The sequence below is a fragment of the Gamsiella multidivaricata genome, assembly GCF_025024155.1.
Source record: "Gamsiella multidivaricata strain RSA 2152 chromosome Unknown BC939scaffold_24, whole genome shotgun sequence".
In the NCBI taxonomy this organism is placed as follows: domain Eukaryota; kingdom Fungi; phylum Mortierellomycota; class Mortierellomycetes; order Mortierellales; family Mortierellaceae; genus Gamsiella; species Gamsiella multidivaricata.
In genome coordinates this window covers 142,340-156,847 of record NW_026251732.1, presented here as the reverse complement: position 1 = coordinate 156,847, position 14,508 = coordinate 142,340, and the positions used below count along the sequence as shown (strand labels likewise).

The 14,508-nt window shown below is 48.0% G+C and overlaps 6 protein-coding genes across 6 annotated transcripts; 3 read left to right on the top strand and 3 right to left on the bottom strand.

Moving 5' to 3' along the window:
• Positions 1-1,383: 1,383 nt before the first annotated feature.
• On the bottom strand, positions 1,384-2,079 carry BC939DRAFT_514975 (uncharacterized protein; the record flags this gene model as incomplete). The annotated part of the gene is made up of 3 exons (XM_051561139.1): positions 1,717-2,079; positions 1,447-1,632; positions 1,384-1,391 (listed from the first exon to the last, which is right to left on the bottom strand). The coding sequence occupies exons 1-3, from the start codon at positions 1,907-1,909 to the stop codon at positions 1,384-1,386; spliced, it is 387 nt and encodes a 128-aa protein (XP_051413384.1). The 5' UTR covers positions 1,910-2,079.
• A 654-nt stretch (positions 2,080-2,733) lies between these two features.
• On the bottom strand, positions 2,734-4,060 carry BC939DRAFT_447974 (uncharacterized protein). Its single transcript, XM_051555170.1, has one exon. It carries the CDS (start codon positions 4,019-4,021, stop codon positions 2,960-2,962), a length of 1,062 nt encoding a protein of 353 aa, XP_051413383.1. The 5' UTR covers positions 4,022-4,060; the 3' UTR covers positions 2,734-2,959.
• Positions 4,061-4,325: 265 nt separating this feature from the next.
• BC939DRAFT_122406 (Nse4 C-terminal-domain-containing protein) lies at positions 4,326-5,766 on the top strand. The gene is made up of 4 exons (XM_051550003.1): positions 4,326-4,351; positions 4,457-4,864; positions 4,961-5,429; positions 5,542-5,766. Exons 2-4 carry the CDS (start codon positions 4,587-4,589, stop codon positions 5,629-5,631), a joined length of 837 nt encoding a protein of 278 aa, XP_051413382.1. The 5' UTR covers positions 4,326-4,351; positions 4,457-4,586; the 3' UTR covers positions 5,632-5,766.
• A 1,003-nt stretch (positions 5,767-6,769) lies between these two features.
• BC939DRAFT_447968 (uncharacterized protein) lies at positions 6,770-8,093 on the top strand. The gene is made up of 6 exons (XM_051555169.1): positions 6,770-6,944; positions 7,025-7,132; positions 7,230-7,289; positions 7,403-7,603; positions 7,731-7,867; positions 7,978-8,093. Exons 1-6 carry the CDS (start codon positions 6,815-6,817, stop codon positions 8,005-8,007), a joined length of 666 nt encoding a protein of 221 aa, XP_051413381.1. The 5' UTR covers positions 6,770-6,814; the 3' UTR covers positions 8,008-8,093.
• Positions 8,093-10,296, bottom strand: BC939DRAFT_447965 (uncharacterized protein). The gene has a single exon (XM_051555168.1). The coding sequence runs from the start codon at positions 9,959-9,961 to the stop codon at positions 8,156-8,158; it is 1,806 nt and encodes a 601-aa protein (XP_051413380.1). The 5' UTR covers positions 9,962-10,296; the 3' UTR covers positions 8,093-8,155.
• A 1,260-nt stretch (positions 10,297-11,556) lies between these two features.
• Positions 11,557-13,442, top strand: BC939DRAFT_476106 (uncharacterized protein; the record flags this gene model as incomplete). Its single annotated transcript, XM_051558564.1, has 2 exons — positions 11,557-11,910; positions 11,997-13,442. 2 exons carry the CDS (start codon positions 11,557-11,559, stop codon positions 13,440-13,442), a joined length of 1,800 nt encoding a protein of 599 aa, XP_051413379.1.
• Positions 13,443-14,508: the final 1,066 nt, after the last annotated feature.

Here is a 14,508-nt window from a genome sequence, read left to right as displayed (position 1 = left end):
GTGGAAGTGTCTGCCGAAGAGAAAAAGTGTCAATGGAAGTGTCCGCAAGTATCCGCGAAGAAGAAAGGTGTGGTTTCAGTAGGGTCAGTAGCGGTTTCGATAGAATTAGTAGGATTAGTAGCGGTTTCAGTAGGATCAACACACCGCCTGCTTAACAATGCATATAAAACATGAAGGCGCCCATGACCCGCTTGTAGCTTGAGGCTGGAATAGTAAGACGGTGACGCAAATACCCTGACACTATGATGTCGAGTGTGCCCTTTTGCTTACCTGGAATAGAGTGTAAATGCCACATGCACCGAGGCGGAAAGGCCTACGGGGCTATGACGTTGGAATGGTTGCGCTTCCTAGGCCTTGTGCCTTTATGGCAGATAGATGGTGAAAATTACAACCGCTTTGATTCATTGAAGTTGTCACCTATTTATTTTTTTATTTTTTTTTCAGTTTGGAGTGACATCTAAGGGATACACATCGTGTCAGCATTCGTGTTCAACAGTGAATAGTAGTATGCCGTTTTATTTCTCCGTATTTCGTTGCAATTTCATTCTTGCTTCCAACATGAGAACAAGCAATTTATTGCTTCGATGCATTGTAGAGTGGAGGAAATAAATCGGCATTCGAACAGTTCCCCCTTGAGTTAGGCCAGCAGCTGGATAGTCTTGAGCAAATACCCCCATTAGCATGACAGCAAATTTCAACTCTTGGGTGGAGCGTGGCGTCTTGGCTCAGAGAGATGGGGTTTCTCCCATCTCAGGACGCAACGCTGTACGAGAACGACATGTAACATGAACTATGACTACTTACCTTCTGGCCAAGGCATTGTGCCAAGCAGCGATTCCAACTCTTCCGCCTCGTGCTTCAGAAATTTTTCACTCTTGTGAATTCCGAGCGTCCAAAGTCGATGAAAAAGAACTGCGAGTTTTCACCATCGCGCCGCACCGCGGTGTTGTGCGGTCGAATATCACCGTGTAGGATACCTAGCCTGTGGATTACTGACAGTGCCGCCCCGATCTTGTCCCGATCAGATAAATCCAAGTGTTCATCGCAGAGGTCAGTCCCCATAAATTCCGTTACCAGAATCATCTCCACTCCATTTGCTATTCCGGCCATCTTCAACTTGAGTATCCATTGTCCTTGTAACTTCTACAGAACCTGGTAAACCCTTGCCCCATGCCCTAACTCATGAACAGCCTCTCGCTGACTCCATATGTCGCCTTTCTTAAGCACAGCATTCCCATTTGACCATGACGCCCGGAACGTACGAGCACCCTCTTCAACTTGAGCGATAAGCTTCATGTTTTCGAAAGCGGGGATAGCGGTAGCCTCTCGTTCCGCGACTCTTGACTGTTTCCTGGCGCTGTATTACCACATAGTATGGGATGGTTAATTATCTATGATAAAAAAAAAAAATTCCAACCGCAATGCATCATTTTATTTGTTTCTTACCTGCCTCGCGTAAAATACTCTTCATTCCTTGCCTAAAACTTCCGCCAGGTCTTGGCTCCCAGTCGCGGCCACGTTTCGCAGCCTTGTATTCAGGCTGTTCGTTTGTGAGCATGTTGTCAGCCGTAGGATTATCGAGACTGTCCGGCTGCCATTCAAGTCCTTGTCTGCCGCCCTTGTCTGCCGTCCCTATCATCCACAAGTAAAATTGAAGTAGCTTTGGCCCTATGCTGTCGAATTGGGCTGTAGGCGAGACTAGGATATCGCTCTCACCCTCCTTGACTCTCTTGATAAACCAAGTCTGGGTATAGGTAGACAGTACGCCATATCGAAACCCGTTGGACGGCATGTATCCGAATATTTGCTCTAGCGCACCAGCCGGGCCTTGCGCTTGTGTTATTTGTGCCTGATAAGCGGCTGGACAACTGGTGCCGTCATCCAAACGCAGGTAGGAGGACTTTTCCATTTTGATCAGAAACAATATCGAGTCGAAGTCATTCTGGCGTGAGCATACCAGGTCGGGAGTACCATATAGCAGACCCGCGGAACTGAGGGTGTCTGAAAAGGAGAGTAAGCTTTAGACGGAACCGACATCGTAGCGGAAGATTCCGTGCAGACTTTGCTCGATTGTAAACCCCCTGTCTTGGACCTAGATGTAATGACTCAGTACCAAGCGGTATTTGGAGCGCCATGGCTAAAAGATCTCCCCACACTTCAACTGACGCAGAGATCAACGGGTATGTACGAGTCGCGTCGGTTGTCGCTCCATACGCCCTTTGGTTTATGTCGGTGGCAGGTTCCAAAGAGCATTAAAAGCAACAAGAAAAGGTTACACCAAGAATCAGTATTTCACGCAAAAAAACAGGTACAGCGGGAAAGTCCATGCACCAATGCAACCCGCGATGCATTACCTTGCGGTGGTCGCTGCACAATGATGTGAATTGCTTCTTCAGGTGACTCTTCTGTGAAGACCTTGGAGAGGTGTGTCGTTGGGACAAGCTCCATCTTGGAATCGATCTCGTTCAGGAAGACTGCATTGTGGATGTTGGCAGTGATGACAGGAACCAAGATAGACTAGAGCGTGAGCTGAGAGGCAGCGATATCGTCAAATACTGGGGCTTGTTTGGCCTCAATGAGCTCCTTGAGACCGTCTACAATGGTTCCCAATGACGCGATGACGGAGAATGGCCTCGAGATGGGGTATGGGTCCTCATCCAGTACCTCCGCATACAAACGATATCGATGGAGAATACGAAGAAGAGTCGTATGAACAGTTAATGGAAGAGACTAGCGGAGGACCTTCTGGAAGGCGATCTTTATTTCGAGATGAATTTGGAAGGTGTTGGCAAATAAAGTTTTGAAATCACGTATACAATAACAGGTATTTGTGTAACAACCAAAAGTTGGTGAGGAAACAAGAAGAGTTATATCGGTGTTTCGTCTTCCTGCACCACAATCAAATATGAGCAGGCGTCCGCCGCCTTTATTAGGGTCTGGTATGGATTTCAACATCCTATCAATGCCCTTCGTTATCCACAGAGTGATTGTCGATGCCTTCCTCTAACACATCAGCCTGATCCAAAATGTCCAGGTCTTCCCACTCGTCTGAAACCATGCCGTCGTCGGCCATCAGCACGCCATAGCAGCCCATCAAGTTCAAAGAGGTGAGCTGAGTTGCACCCATCTGCAATCCCATGATCCCTGTGTCCGTGATCCTGGTACAATGCGACAGGTCAAGGCTCCTGAGCGACTTTGAGATTCCCTTCGGTGATGAGGGTACTTGGCCATTGTCGTTGCCCTGCCCTAATATCCGGGCACTCCTTGAGTTTTGTTGAGTAGGCACCTTGGTAATAACCGCTGATCCAATTTCCAATATCGATATGTCGCTGATCCGTTCACAACCAGAGAGCTCCAGGTTTTCTAGTGCCGCAGCATGGGCACACAGCGAGAGTATAGCCAGATCCGAAATCTTGACACAGCCGGACAAGACTAGAGATTTTAAATTCCGGGGACCAAGTTCTTCGGCAATGAATTGGACGGCATTGTCGCGCAGAAGGATGCAATGGCTGAGATTGAGAGTGGTGATAAACGGACAGCCCTGTATGAGGGAATGGATCATTCCGATATGCACGCTGTCCCAGCGGTGAGGCAGCATTGACAGATCGATTATCCTAACAAGGGCTCCGACAGGCATGTCTAATGGTGTGAATGTTGAAGATACCACGTTAAACGTGTCTGCTGTTGTTGCGGTTGTTGAAGATGCCTGAACAGATCCAGATCGAGACGCTGCTGATACTGATATTGATGGGGAAGTGCTTGTATCCATGGGCGAGTTTGCAGAGTTGTGGCAAGTCGAATTGTCAAGCGAGCGGAGGTATTGGACCATCTCTGATGTGTCCACAGCGCTCAGAAACTCCTCGAGTGCAGAGAGACGGCGCAGTCTTGGCGACTTGTAAAGAAGGTGCCGAGTGAGACTATGCCACTTTTTGTTCAGTTGGTTGCATAAGGCGAGACTGGGCTGATCGAGGATAATAAGGTCGATAATAACCAACAGTAGCTCTGTCGGCAGAGAGTCCATGCTTGAGTGTTCCTTGAGCGAACAAGGTGAGGTGGAGCCCAGGAGATAAGAAGACAGCACCTGTTTGGCAAAGTCAATGGGTGACTGTGCAGAAGGCGCCACCGATATCAAACACTTGTTTCTTGTCAAGGGCTGGACAATCTCCATTTATTACATACATCCCGCGCACAACCATGAGACGACAACACGAAGAGGACCAGATGGACTTGGATTTGGACGACGAGATGGATCAGGACCAGGGTGATGTCTCACAGCTGGAAAAAGAGCGGATTAAGAATGAGAAACGAAAGATCCGCCAGCAGTACCGCAAGCTCATCTCGGAGACCGAGGGTGCGTGTTGCTTGCAGACTTTATAAAAGCTGCGTGCATGAATTCATTATGCGGCGCTTGGAACGTGTAGCCTATAACGTTTTTGCTGGGCCTCGTTTATTATAGTGCATCGCAAGGAGCTTATGGACCCCGCCAATAATGGACTGCTGGCCAACGTGGACCAGGCAAACAAGTTATATAAGAATGGTACGAATGTCAGGATGGCGTTCTGGACTTGTCAGGAATCGCTGCTTCGATGATGCTGAAGATATATTCTCTTGTCTTCTGCATAGTCTTTGGAACCCACGAGGCAACGCTCGATGCAAAGTTGCTAGTTATGTCGGCGGACTTGGGAATGCAAAAAGCGAAGCATCTTCGTATGGGCCAAGGAGGATTCGATGAAACCGAATACATCTCGCGCTTGGTGACCAAGATGGGAGGACACGATGCTGATTATGAGCAAGGCATGGACTGGTCAAAGATCGGAGGCATGGCTCAAAAATGGACACGAAAAGTCCCCACAATGGACTTTATGTAAGGCTACACTTTGATTCTTGTATCGCTGCTGTATGAGCTCGAAAGATTGGTCATTGGAATCTAGTAACGTTTTTATTTTGTGCCCTCTTGAAGGCTGGGACCAATGTCCGTAGAACACAAGTCTAGGGCGATCACTCAGAGACAAAGAATAGTCCGTGACCCGAATGCAATGAGGAAACCCCAGGAGCTAAAAGAGGAGGACATCGCACGCCAGGAGAACGAGACAACCAAAAACGTGATGCAGATCTCCGATATTTTGGAAGGGTTGTCCGACAAAGTCAACCTATTCAAGCTTGTGATCAATCCAGAGTCATTTGGTCAGACTGTCGAAAACATCTTTTATCTGTCATTCTTAGTTCGAGACGGAAAAGCGAGTATCTTTGAGGAGGACGTGGATGATCCTAATCGCGGACAATATGATGACGACGACGAGCGTCCTATGCGGGAAGGGGCTAATATCCAACCCATGGTTGAATTGACGGAGGTGCCAACAGCTGAAGACTACCAGGACGGACTATTGAAGAAGCAAGTGGTCATGGATATCGACATGGCTACATGGCGGGTGAGCTTCCTTGCTTTGCTGCTTCATTCTATGCTCTATATTCATTTTCAACACAAAGAGGGTGCTCTAACTAAGGGATATGCCATGTTTTTACTCCTCCCTTTATCAATAGAAACTGATTGAAGTGTACGATATCCAGGAGACTATGATCCCTACAAGGCACACAAAACAGAATGTCAACAAAAACGAGTGGTACGGATAAGAGGCACACTGGATTCCAATGCAGATACGTAGAACGAGAGTAATAAAGAGTGTAGTTTACGTTTCTGGCTTTCTAGTTTTCTGTATGATCTTGATGTAATTAGAATTGAATGACTTGTGTATCAAAATGTAATATGAAATACTAGAGCGTTGACATAGTCTCCATTTCACTTTGGAGTCCCTCCCCCCCGTGGCATCGTTCTTGGGTGATAAGAACTTGAAGATGACTCCCGTGCTTAATGGCTAGCGATGATAGTGATGCTGACGACACTAGAACTGGGGGTAGCTCAGAATAAAAGTCCGAGCTGGATGTGCTGGGCTTATTGGGCCTATTACGTTATGGCTTACAACTTCCGCATGCATCCTGGGCCAAGGACAAAAGTCAAATTTTGCATTGGGTGGGTGGAAGATCGATAAACTCAAAGGTGTGCTTTGGTGAGGGGAAGGTGCATTGCAAGAAGAAATGTGAAAAGACGCGGATATTGTGGCCGTCAACGCATGCATACACTGCCAAGGCGCCAGGCCCTTGATTCGGCAGCCCATTTGTTCCGGCAACCCTTTTGTGAGTGGTGGACGGAGTAGGTGGGTGACCTGTATGTAATGTCCCCAAACGTGCGTGCGAATTTTATATCACCTAACTATGGATCGTCCTAACGAAGCCTTCAGCGCTGACCCAGTGTAAAAGCAAGAAAACCAACCAAAGAGCACAAAAATAAAAAATAAACACACTGCGAGATTAGGAGCGATTCAAATTCTTATGTAAATTCCATGGCGATGACAGAGAAGGGCTTATGTGAGAAACGGTTGAAACTGGCTTAAGAAAACGTGTGTTTCCAATCGATATTCATCAACCAGAGTGGTCGTAGGGCTAAGGAGAGGGTCGAAAAGAAGGATTAGGATGTCAAATGGGCTGAATCCGAAGTTTCACGAATCGATGGTGACAATAAACATCAGAAATGAGTTTGGGACCAACTGCCGCTGCTTTTTGCTTTGGGGCTTCTCTTTTTTCACGTACAACCTTCTTAGTACAGGTGGTGGGGTCTAAACACGGTCGCGAAATGTATTGACGCCCATGAGCACACGCGGCAAGAAATATTTGTGACGAATTTGTTGGTACGCATCGTCGTTTCTTGACCTGCACCCATCACGCATCTCCCTTACTAGACAAAGAAAGAGACATTCCAATGGCATACAACCCGAACTATCAGCAGCAACCCTACGGCCAGCAAGGCTATCAACAGCAGCAGCAGCAGCAGCAGCAGCACGGTCAACAGGCCCAAGCAGGATATGGTGGCTACCAGGCCCAGCCTCCAGGTGTGCACACTGAACCATACGTCTTTGCTGCTGTATATGAGTGAGTTAGTTTCTAACCTTTACCCTGTGCTCGCTTTTAGCCCCAGCACAGACACCTGAGGTCAGCCTTCGGTACTGGTTCGACGCTGTGGACTCGGACCGCTCAGGTCAATTGAGCACTGAGGAGCTGCAGCGTGCGCTTATCAATGGTATGTCTGGGCATTAATATCCGACGGTCAAATAAAGACTTGTGTATACTAGGGGCTTTTACTAATGAACCACATCTCTATGCCTTGCTTATTCTAGGCGATTGGAGCCCTTTCAATATCGAGACCGTTCGTCTTATGATGAACATGTTTGATACTGGTAAGGACTTACTCGCCATTTGGAAAGAACTAAAAGATATCATACGTCATGCCATAGCAGATGCTCATTATCTGGCCTATCTAACGCGCCATCTATCGGCTCTTTTTCAATAGATAACTCGGGTCTGATCACCTTCCCCGAGTTTGCAGGGCTATGGAAGTACATCGAGGACTGGCGCACTTGCTTCCAGGCGTATGACCAAGACAAGAGTGGCTACATTGACTTTAACGAACTCAAGACCGCTATGCGCTCATTTGGCTACAACCTCTCAGACCGTTTTCTGCAACTGATCATCAAGAAGTACGACAAGCGGGGTAAGTTGTTTTCGATTGTTTGCAACCTAGTGCAAAGTTGAGAACTTTCTATGCTTTAATGATGGCCAGCATGTGTAAGGAAGTGAAGCACGTTGTCAATCGGAGCCCTGATACTGATGCTTGTTAGGTAAAAACCCTGAAGGTCGTGGCGATGTCTCTTTCGACAATTTTGTTCAGATTGCTGTTACTGTCAAGAGTCTTACGGATGCCTTCAAGAGGATTGACCGCGAAGGCAAGGGCTATGCAACCATTGCTTATGAGCAGGTGAGTTATATTATTTTATTTTTCCTTTTCTTTACATCGTCGTCGTTCGTATTATTTATCACAACCCTCGCTTACTCTTGCACCGTCTTTATCCCACTTCTGCTGAATAGTTCTTGGAGCTTGTCGTTAGCAACCGCTAAGCATTTTTAATCTCTGCACTCGATGGTATTCTATTTGCACTTAGCACGCTATCCATTAGGAACACGTCAATATGGATGAATAAACCTATGTTTGATATTCCTTTTATTATCATAATGTTGTATGAACGTAAAAAACGAAAGTATTCTCTCAAGCAACCAGTCCATTCAGTATAGCTGTCCTGATAGGCCTAACCTTGCGCACTGGCACATCATCGATATGGAAGCGATCACCAGGGATTTGCCATACTTTGTGCAATGTCAATCCATCGCAATCTCTTCGGTAGGGATCGAACACGTAGTTGGCACTGCCGTCCGTGTAGTTCATTATCCCTGCCCCACGCATATCACTCATCGTGATGCCGACGTCAAATTCGAAATCGCCATTCCTTTCGCCCATAAGGAAGCTGTTCTTGAGTCTTGAGGTCAAGGGTGCAAAGTGGCGGTGATCGTCGTTGATGACGCGCACTACTGTGACCCGGTCCACAGCGAAGGGGCAATCATCAAACGACTTTGAGTAGTACCGTCCGCGCACGAAATCATACCAGCTCCAGAGATCCGTCCGCAGCATCTTGTAACCCGAGACCATCATGCCCATATAAAGGACTACGAGAGAGGCGGTTCCTGCAGGATCAATATTGTAAGCGTCCACGAGATCCGGATGGAAGGCTAAACCAAAGAATGTTGCCAGAACCGAGATGAACCAGATCGCGCAGACTGTCAACACTTCAGCCTGTCGCCAGCAAGGCAAACCATCCGTCGTGACAGAGTAGCATGCCTCCTTGGTTGCCGTGTCCAATTTTGGTCGGAAACAGATTGAGGTCTCACAGGAGCAAACGATTGTTGCATCTTCACTCAGTTGACTGGTCACTCGTGTGCACTCGCGTAGGTATCGGTAAAGTCGTCGGCTGGTTTCGACCGTCTGTGGACATGTCAGGACGGTCATCGTAAAGGGTTCGTTGCATTGAAGGAACATTTTGCGGAAGAGACACAGGGCAGCGTTCTGCTCACTGCCGGAGATTTGATCGATTGTGTGCTCCAGATCACTGTCGTGTTCCCAGAATCCAGCATCGATGACACTGGGTAAACCCTGGATCCCTGTCAACGTAAAGCTGGTGATCGCCTGGAAGACGTTCTCGAGCTCCCTGAGATCATACAACAAGTCTGCGGTCATGGATTGAAAGATGGCACCATAGGGCGACGTCCGTTCCCCAGCGTTGTACTCTGTGATCGCATCCGTGACCAGGACAAGAGTCGCAACCTGATTCGCATACCACCAGAAGGGAGATCTAGAGGCAATGTCTCCAAGGACGTGGGCAGCGGCGACGATGGGCAGGTAGGAGAAGTACTCAAAAACGTGGGGTGCTATTGAAGATGGCGATTCTGTCGTCCTAGAGTCGAAATCAGTGAAAATGCTTCGACTGATTGCCAGGGTACTCGAATAGACCAAATCACAGATTCTTTCTGCCTCCTGATTCGAACGAGCCCGCGCGCCGTCGTATCCAGTCTCGACCTTGAGATACTCGAGCACAGCGTCACAGATAGCCCTATGGTATTCGCGGGGTGAGTTGTACTCGGACTTGGAGAGCAGGGGCTGAAGAAACAAGTGGATGGAGATGGGGCAATTGTTGGCGAGAGCAACGATCTGTTCTGTGCGAAAATGATTCTTGTAGTTGAACCACAAGGTCGAGAGGGACTCATGGGGAAGAAAGTCTTTGCTGAGGCAGTTCTTGTAGGTCTCGTAGATAGAGGGAATGGTAACCTTGGTGACCACGGAGGTGTAAGTGCCAGCGATACTCACTGCCACCATTTGTAAGCAGAGAAAGGGGTAGGTGATGTGTATGGGGTATATGGCGCTTTCCTGAAGAGTCGTTGGGGCAAAGGAAAGGAACGAAAGAACTGAAAGACGGATGGTTTTATAGTTGTCGCATAGAGGTGTGCTCCATGGTGCATGCATATTAATTCACCGAGGTATATTTAAGCGCCCTATCGACCAGCACGTTGCGATACCTTTTTTTGATCCTTTGGCATCCCATGATGATATTCAGTAACGTGCACCCTTCTAAAAATGCTGTGCAGAACTGTACGCGGTGGCAATTGCGAAGAATGGTTCAGGATGGAGGTCAAGAGGTCCTGGAGTCTTGGGGACAAGGAAGGAGCTCAGTGTGGGCTCAGTCCTGCCTGAGCAACAAAATAGCCGCTGCACACAACCGCTAGAAACATCCATTAGACGCCCAATGTGCTAGTCTAACAACAACATCGACAATGAGACAGTATCCGAGGCAATCATCGCCACCCCTGCTGTCCTGTTTTTCCGGACTGATTTATATGCACGCCGCGGAGTGTCGTTGGATGCTGCATGTAGGCATGGTCTGCATAGACAACCTTACCCGCCGCGTATTTGACTGGTTGCATGCTCGAATGCTTGTATGGTTGCACGCAATAGTGCATGGTTTAGTCGCGCAAATAAACAATGAACAAGAGGCCGAGAGATACGGTCCAGAATCACAACGCAAACGACCACGATTAATATGGTTTGGTTCAGGTCCCGGATCTCGATTTGCATACTCTTTATAGGATGCACTGCCTTCTAAACAGAATATCTCGCTAAAAGAATCTTTGTCGATTTCCACGCTGTCGGAACATCAATTTAAACCTTCAAAGCCACGACATGGTAACGCTCTCGCAACATCATCTTTCTCTATCCACTCTTGTACAGTGCCCAAGAAAAAGTCATTGGGAACGACTTTCATTTTGCGTACAAACACCGTGTAAACATATAAAAGTGTGAGGGGGGAAGCATGCTGCTCAGCGTACAGATGAGCTAGAGACATGGGGCTACCACGGTTTTGTTCGGGTTTCTTTCGGCTACAAACCATGCAATTTTTAAAAGATGTTTTCATTCAAAAACGAAGTGTGTTTTTGAATACAAAAATACTAAGGAAGTTCTCGTTACATGGCCATGGCACGTAACTTTAAAAACTTAAATTTTTTTTGGCGAGATTATTAGAGTCCGCGTCAAAAAGTCCCAGCGCAAATAATTTTACAATAAAAATTTTCAATTCATTCGGCATCATTCTCCACGTGAGGGATTTTTTCACGTACGCTAGGAACTGAGCCAGAGCACTCACATGCAATGCCATTCAGAATGGCCATGGGAGTCATCATGATGAGAAGACCGACGAAGAGGACGAGGTGGACGAAGGTGAGGACGGCAACAATTCGCCTAGCGAGGTGAACGCGTCCGAGACGCAGAGTGAGAAAAAGATAGAATCTCTTACAATCGCCGTCCTCAGTTCTTAGCGATTTGATTTCGATTTGATTTGCTTTCTGTGTTAAGGGGTGTTTTCTACGCGGCGATATCTTTTTTTAATGTTTCGTGTAACCTGGGAAGTGAAAGCAGATGTTGAAAGCTTGAATTCGGTGATTTCAAAAGTGATTTCATACATCTTGGCATAGCCAAAAAATATAATACCTTACTTTTCATCAACCACGCATTCTTCGTCTCCAACTCATCGCTCCTCTCTCTCACACCACCACTCATCTTCCCAAATGACTATCCCTCTTTCTTCGCTTCCCCCCTGTGTATCCGAGATCGAAACTGAAGGACAAAAGGCGAGCCAGACATCAACTCCCTTCATCCCCTCCTCTGGCGAGATACAGAATTCTGGACGCATACCTTCACTACTACCACAAGCACAAACACAACCTCTTGTTCAGCAAGAGGCGCCTGGCAGTCTGCAGCCAGCTATCAATACCATACCTGAACAATCCCAATATCGACAATTCACCCCGCGACGTGCCGTAGACGTGAATAAGGATCCCACCACTTTTTTTTCAAAACGACAGCTGCCCTATCATCGGCCGAGCCAGCAGCAACAGTTTCAGCTACAGCAGCGGCAGCAGGTAATACACAAATTTTTTCCCTCTGAAATAGAGATGCTGCAAGTTGCGCGGTATTCTTGACACTAATATCTTTCGTTACATTCTAGATCGACGGTGGATCAACACGCGTTTCCACCTTAACCTATCCCATGCTCCATGGTAGCCAGCCGGGCCCTGTCTACAATTTCGATGCTTGCTCGTCATCAACGTGGCCCCAGGGTGTGCCCGACTGTGAGACTCCACTCTCCCCAATCTCCGCCCAATCAGCAGCATCTGTTGCCTCCTCTTCCTCATCCTATACTTCACAGCGGTCGATGTCCTCCACCCCCATTCGCATGTCCTCAAACGCTGCTCAGTTCTCGACATCCTTCCCCGTGCTTTTGAACCCCTCTGTGAAACGAAAGGCAGCCTTCTCAGATCCGTCCTCATCCTTAGCTCCTCGCAAACGACTTTCACCTTCGCCAGAAGCAACCTCCTCCCAACAAACGCCCGGCACAGGAAGGGCCCAAGCATTCGTTTTCATTATAGCACACGAAGCGTTTATTGCTGAACAGATGGCGCATCCCGATAATTGGCCCGTCTTAACAGCCTTAGGCAAAAACAGGAAGCACAAACGTTCGAAGAAGGATGTTTACGCAGATATCACCGAGAAGTTCAGCAATCGTTTCACAACCCAGGACTGCACGGTGACACTGGGAGAAAATCAGATGAAAAACAAAGTCGATAACATGTACCGGATCTTCAAAAATGAGCTGAAGCGCTACGACACAACTGGCAACGGCAATACACCTAATGGCCCAACGCTGAATGAGGAGACCATCGGCCGTTGTCATTACTTCTTCACCCTGCTCAACGCCGGTAAGCCCACCACCGGGAACATTAAACCCCGTCATTTCGATGAAAACCTCTCTACCGTGATGTCCAAGCCCAACGCTGTCTCTGGCCCTGAAGCTGCCGCCCTGTACGGCGTTGACGACGATAGCTTGACGGACGTTGACGATGGCGATATCACCCCTCCAGACGGCCTTATTGCTATGACGAGACAGACGCAGCATTCGCAACAGAAGTCAAAGAGTAATGGAGGCGCACTCGGTGGATTGGAGACGCTTGTAGATCTTCTGCGCCAACAGTCTGATCAGAAAAATGAGATTCTGCGCGAACACAACGCAGAGCAACGGATGTTGATGCGCGAACAGCTTGAACGACAACGCATGACGGACGAGGCTAGACTCTTGTTAGAGCAACAGAGATTCGCTCAAGAGAGGAGCAAGGATGATCACGAGGCGATACTACGTCAGTTGGATATCAAGAGAAGGGAGCAGGAGCTTGAGGAGATAAGATTGAAGAATATGGAGAGAGAAATCGCATTGGAGGAGAGAGAAATGGCACTGAAGGAAAGGAGGCAAAACATGCGACGGATGAACAATGAGGAGAATAAAGAACTTTTATTGGAGCAGGAAATGAAGCTGGATGGCACAGGCACGGTGCAGAGCAAAGTGAGAGCAAGGTCCCAGAGCAAGTCGCCGAATAGGTCACCCAACAATTCCCCGTAGCAGACTTCAATAAGTTCTTTATTCAAATATTCACTCGCTAAACATTATTGCCTTACGCTGTGCTCGTTTGATATCTCCCCAAGTCTTCATTGCTGCATCATATCGCGCAACCTCCCTCCAGTCCTCAAAGTCAATTTCTTCATCTACTTCCTCTCCTGGTGCTGGTATTTCCTCTTCTACCGCTCCGTTTACCTGGACATCGGGCCGCTCCTGCTCTTGCCTCAACTCTTCCAAATTCCTCTGCGCGTCAAGATCCATTAGCTCTTCATCGTCTTTATCAAGCATCGTGAGGATATTGTGCACGACGACGCATGCCATGACGTGATTGCACACTTTGTCGACGTCCTCTTCTTGACGAATAACCTGTCGCAAATTCGTGAGAGATGGGAACCGTCCTTTGAGCATTCCAAACGCGTGTTCGATCCTTGCTCGAGCAGAGTTCAGGCGTTTGTTGAATCTGTGGGCATTGATGATAGGTCGTTGCATCCTGTGGTAGCCTGTCATCATAGTAGGCGATGACTTATACGCCGCATCTCCTAGCAAATGCTCCTGATCTGAAAAGTGCTGATTTTTTCGTTGGTAAGGTGGGGTCGTCCTATATGCTGTGGAGTCATGCCAACTTCCATAATAACCAGTCGTGAAGGCGATGAAGATAACATGGTGGTCACACACTCCAGTAGCTCCCATGGCAAAGTTCTTCTTCCTTGTCGCCCATAAATCCCGATTCCAGGTCGGCGCACGGACGAATGGAAACATCGTCCCATCTACGATACCAACGGCGTCAGGAAAGCCCTTTCGAGCAAAATGCGCCTTGACCTGGGTCTTCCTGTCAGCGTGCGGCCATGTGATGAACTGCTCGACGTTATCGCGCAGCGCCAGAACACATCGTTGGTAGTATTCATGTGCTGTGCCCACGGACACGCCCATGGAAGGGCCAATGGACTCGTATCCGGCCAAGGATCCATCGTGGGCAAGTCGTTGAAGTGCGACCTTGAGCTGAATAGCAACGGACGCCTGCGGTTTTCTACCCCTGTTTTGGAATTGAGGGTGGTCCTTGATAGCATCA

Excerpts from the sequence above, each read along its gene's own strand:
- BC939DRAFT_447974 (XM_051555170.1), bottom strand. The coding sequence starts at position 4,021 with ATGGACTCTCTGCCGACAGAGCTACTGTTGGTTATTATCGACCTTATT.
- BC939DRAFT_122406 (XM_051550003.1), top strand. The coding sequence starts at position 4,587 with ATGATGCTGAAGATATATTCTCTTGTCTTCTGCATAGTCTTTGGAACC. Across the intron at positions 4,865-4,960 it reads GTCCCCACAATGGACTTTAT|GCTGGGACCAATGTCCGTAG; the intron begins GTAAGGCTACAC and ends GCCCTCTTGAAG. Across the intron at positions 5,430-5,541 it reads TCGACATGGCTACATGGCGG|AAACTGATTGAAGTGTACGA; the intron begins GTGAGCTTCCTT and ends CTTTATCAATAG.
- BC939DRAFT_447968 (XM_051555169.1), top strand. The coding sequence starts at position 6,815 with ATGGCATACAACCCGAACTATCAGCAGCAACCCTACGGCCAGCAAGGC. Across the intron at positions 6,945-7,024 it reads CTACCAGGCCCAGCCTCCAG|CCCCAGCACAGACACCTGAG; the intron begins GTGTGCACACTG and ends GCTCGCTTTTAG. Across the intron at positions 7,290-7,402 it reads GATGAACATGTTTGATACTG|ATAACTCGGGTCTGATCACC; the intron begins GTAAGGACTTAC and ends CTTTTTCAATAG.
- BC939DRAFT_447965 (XM_051555168.1), bottom strand. The coding sequence starts at position 9,961 with ATGCATGCACCATGGAGCACACCTCTATGCGACAACTATAAAACCATC.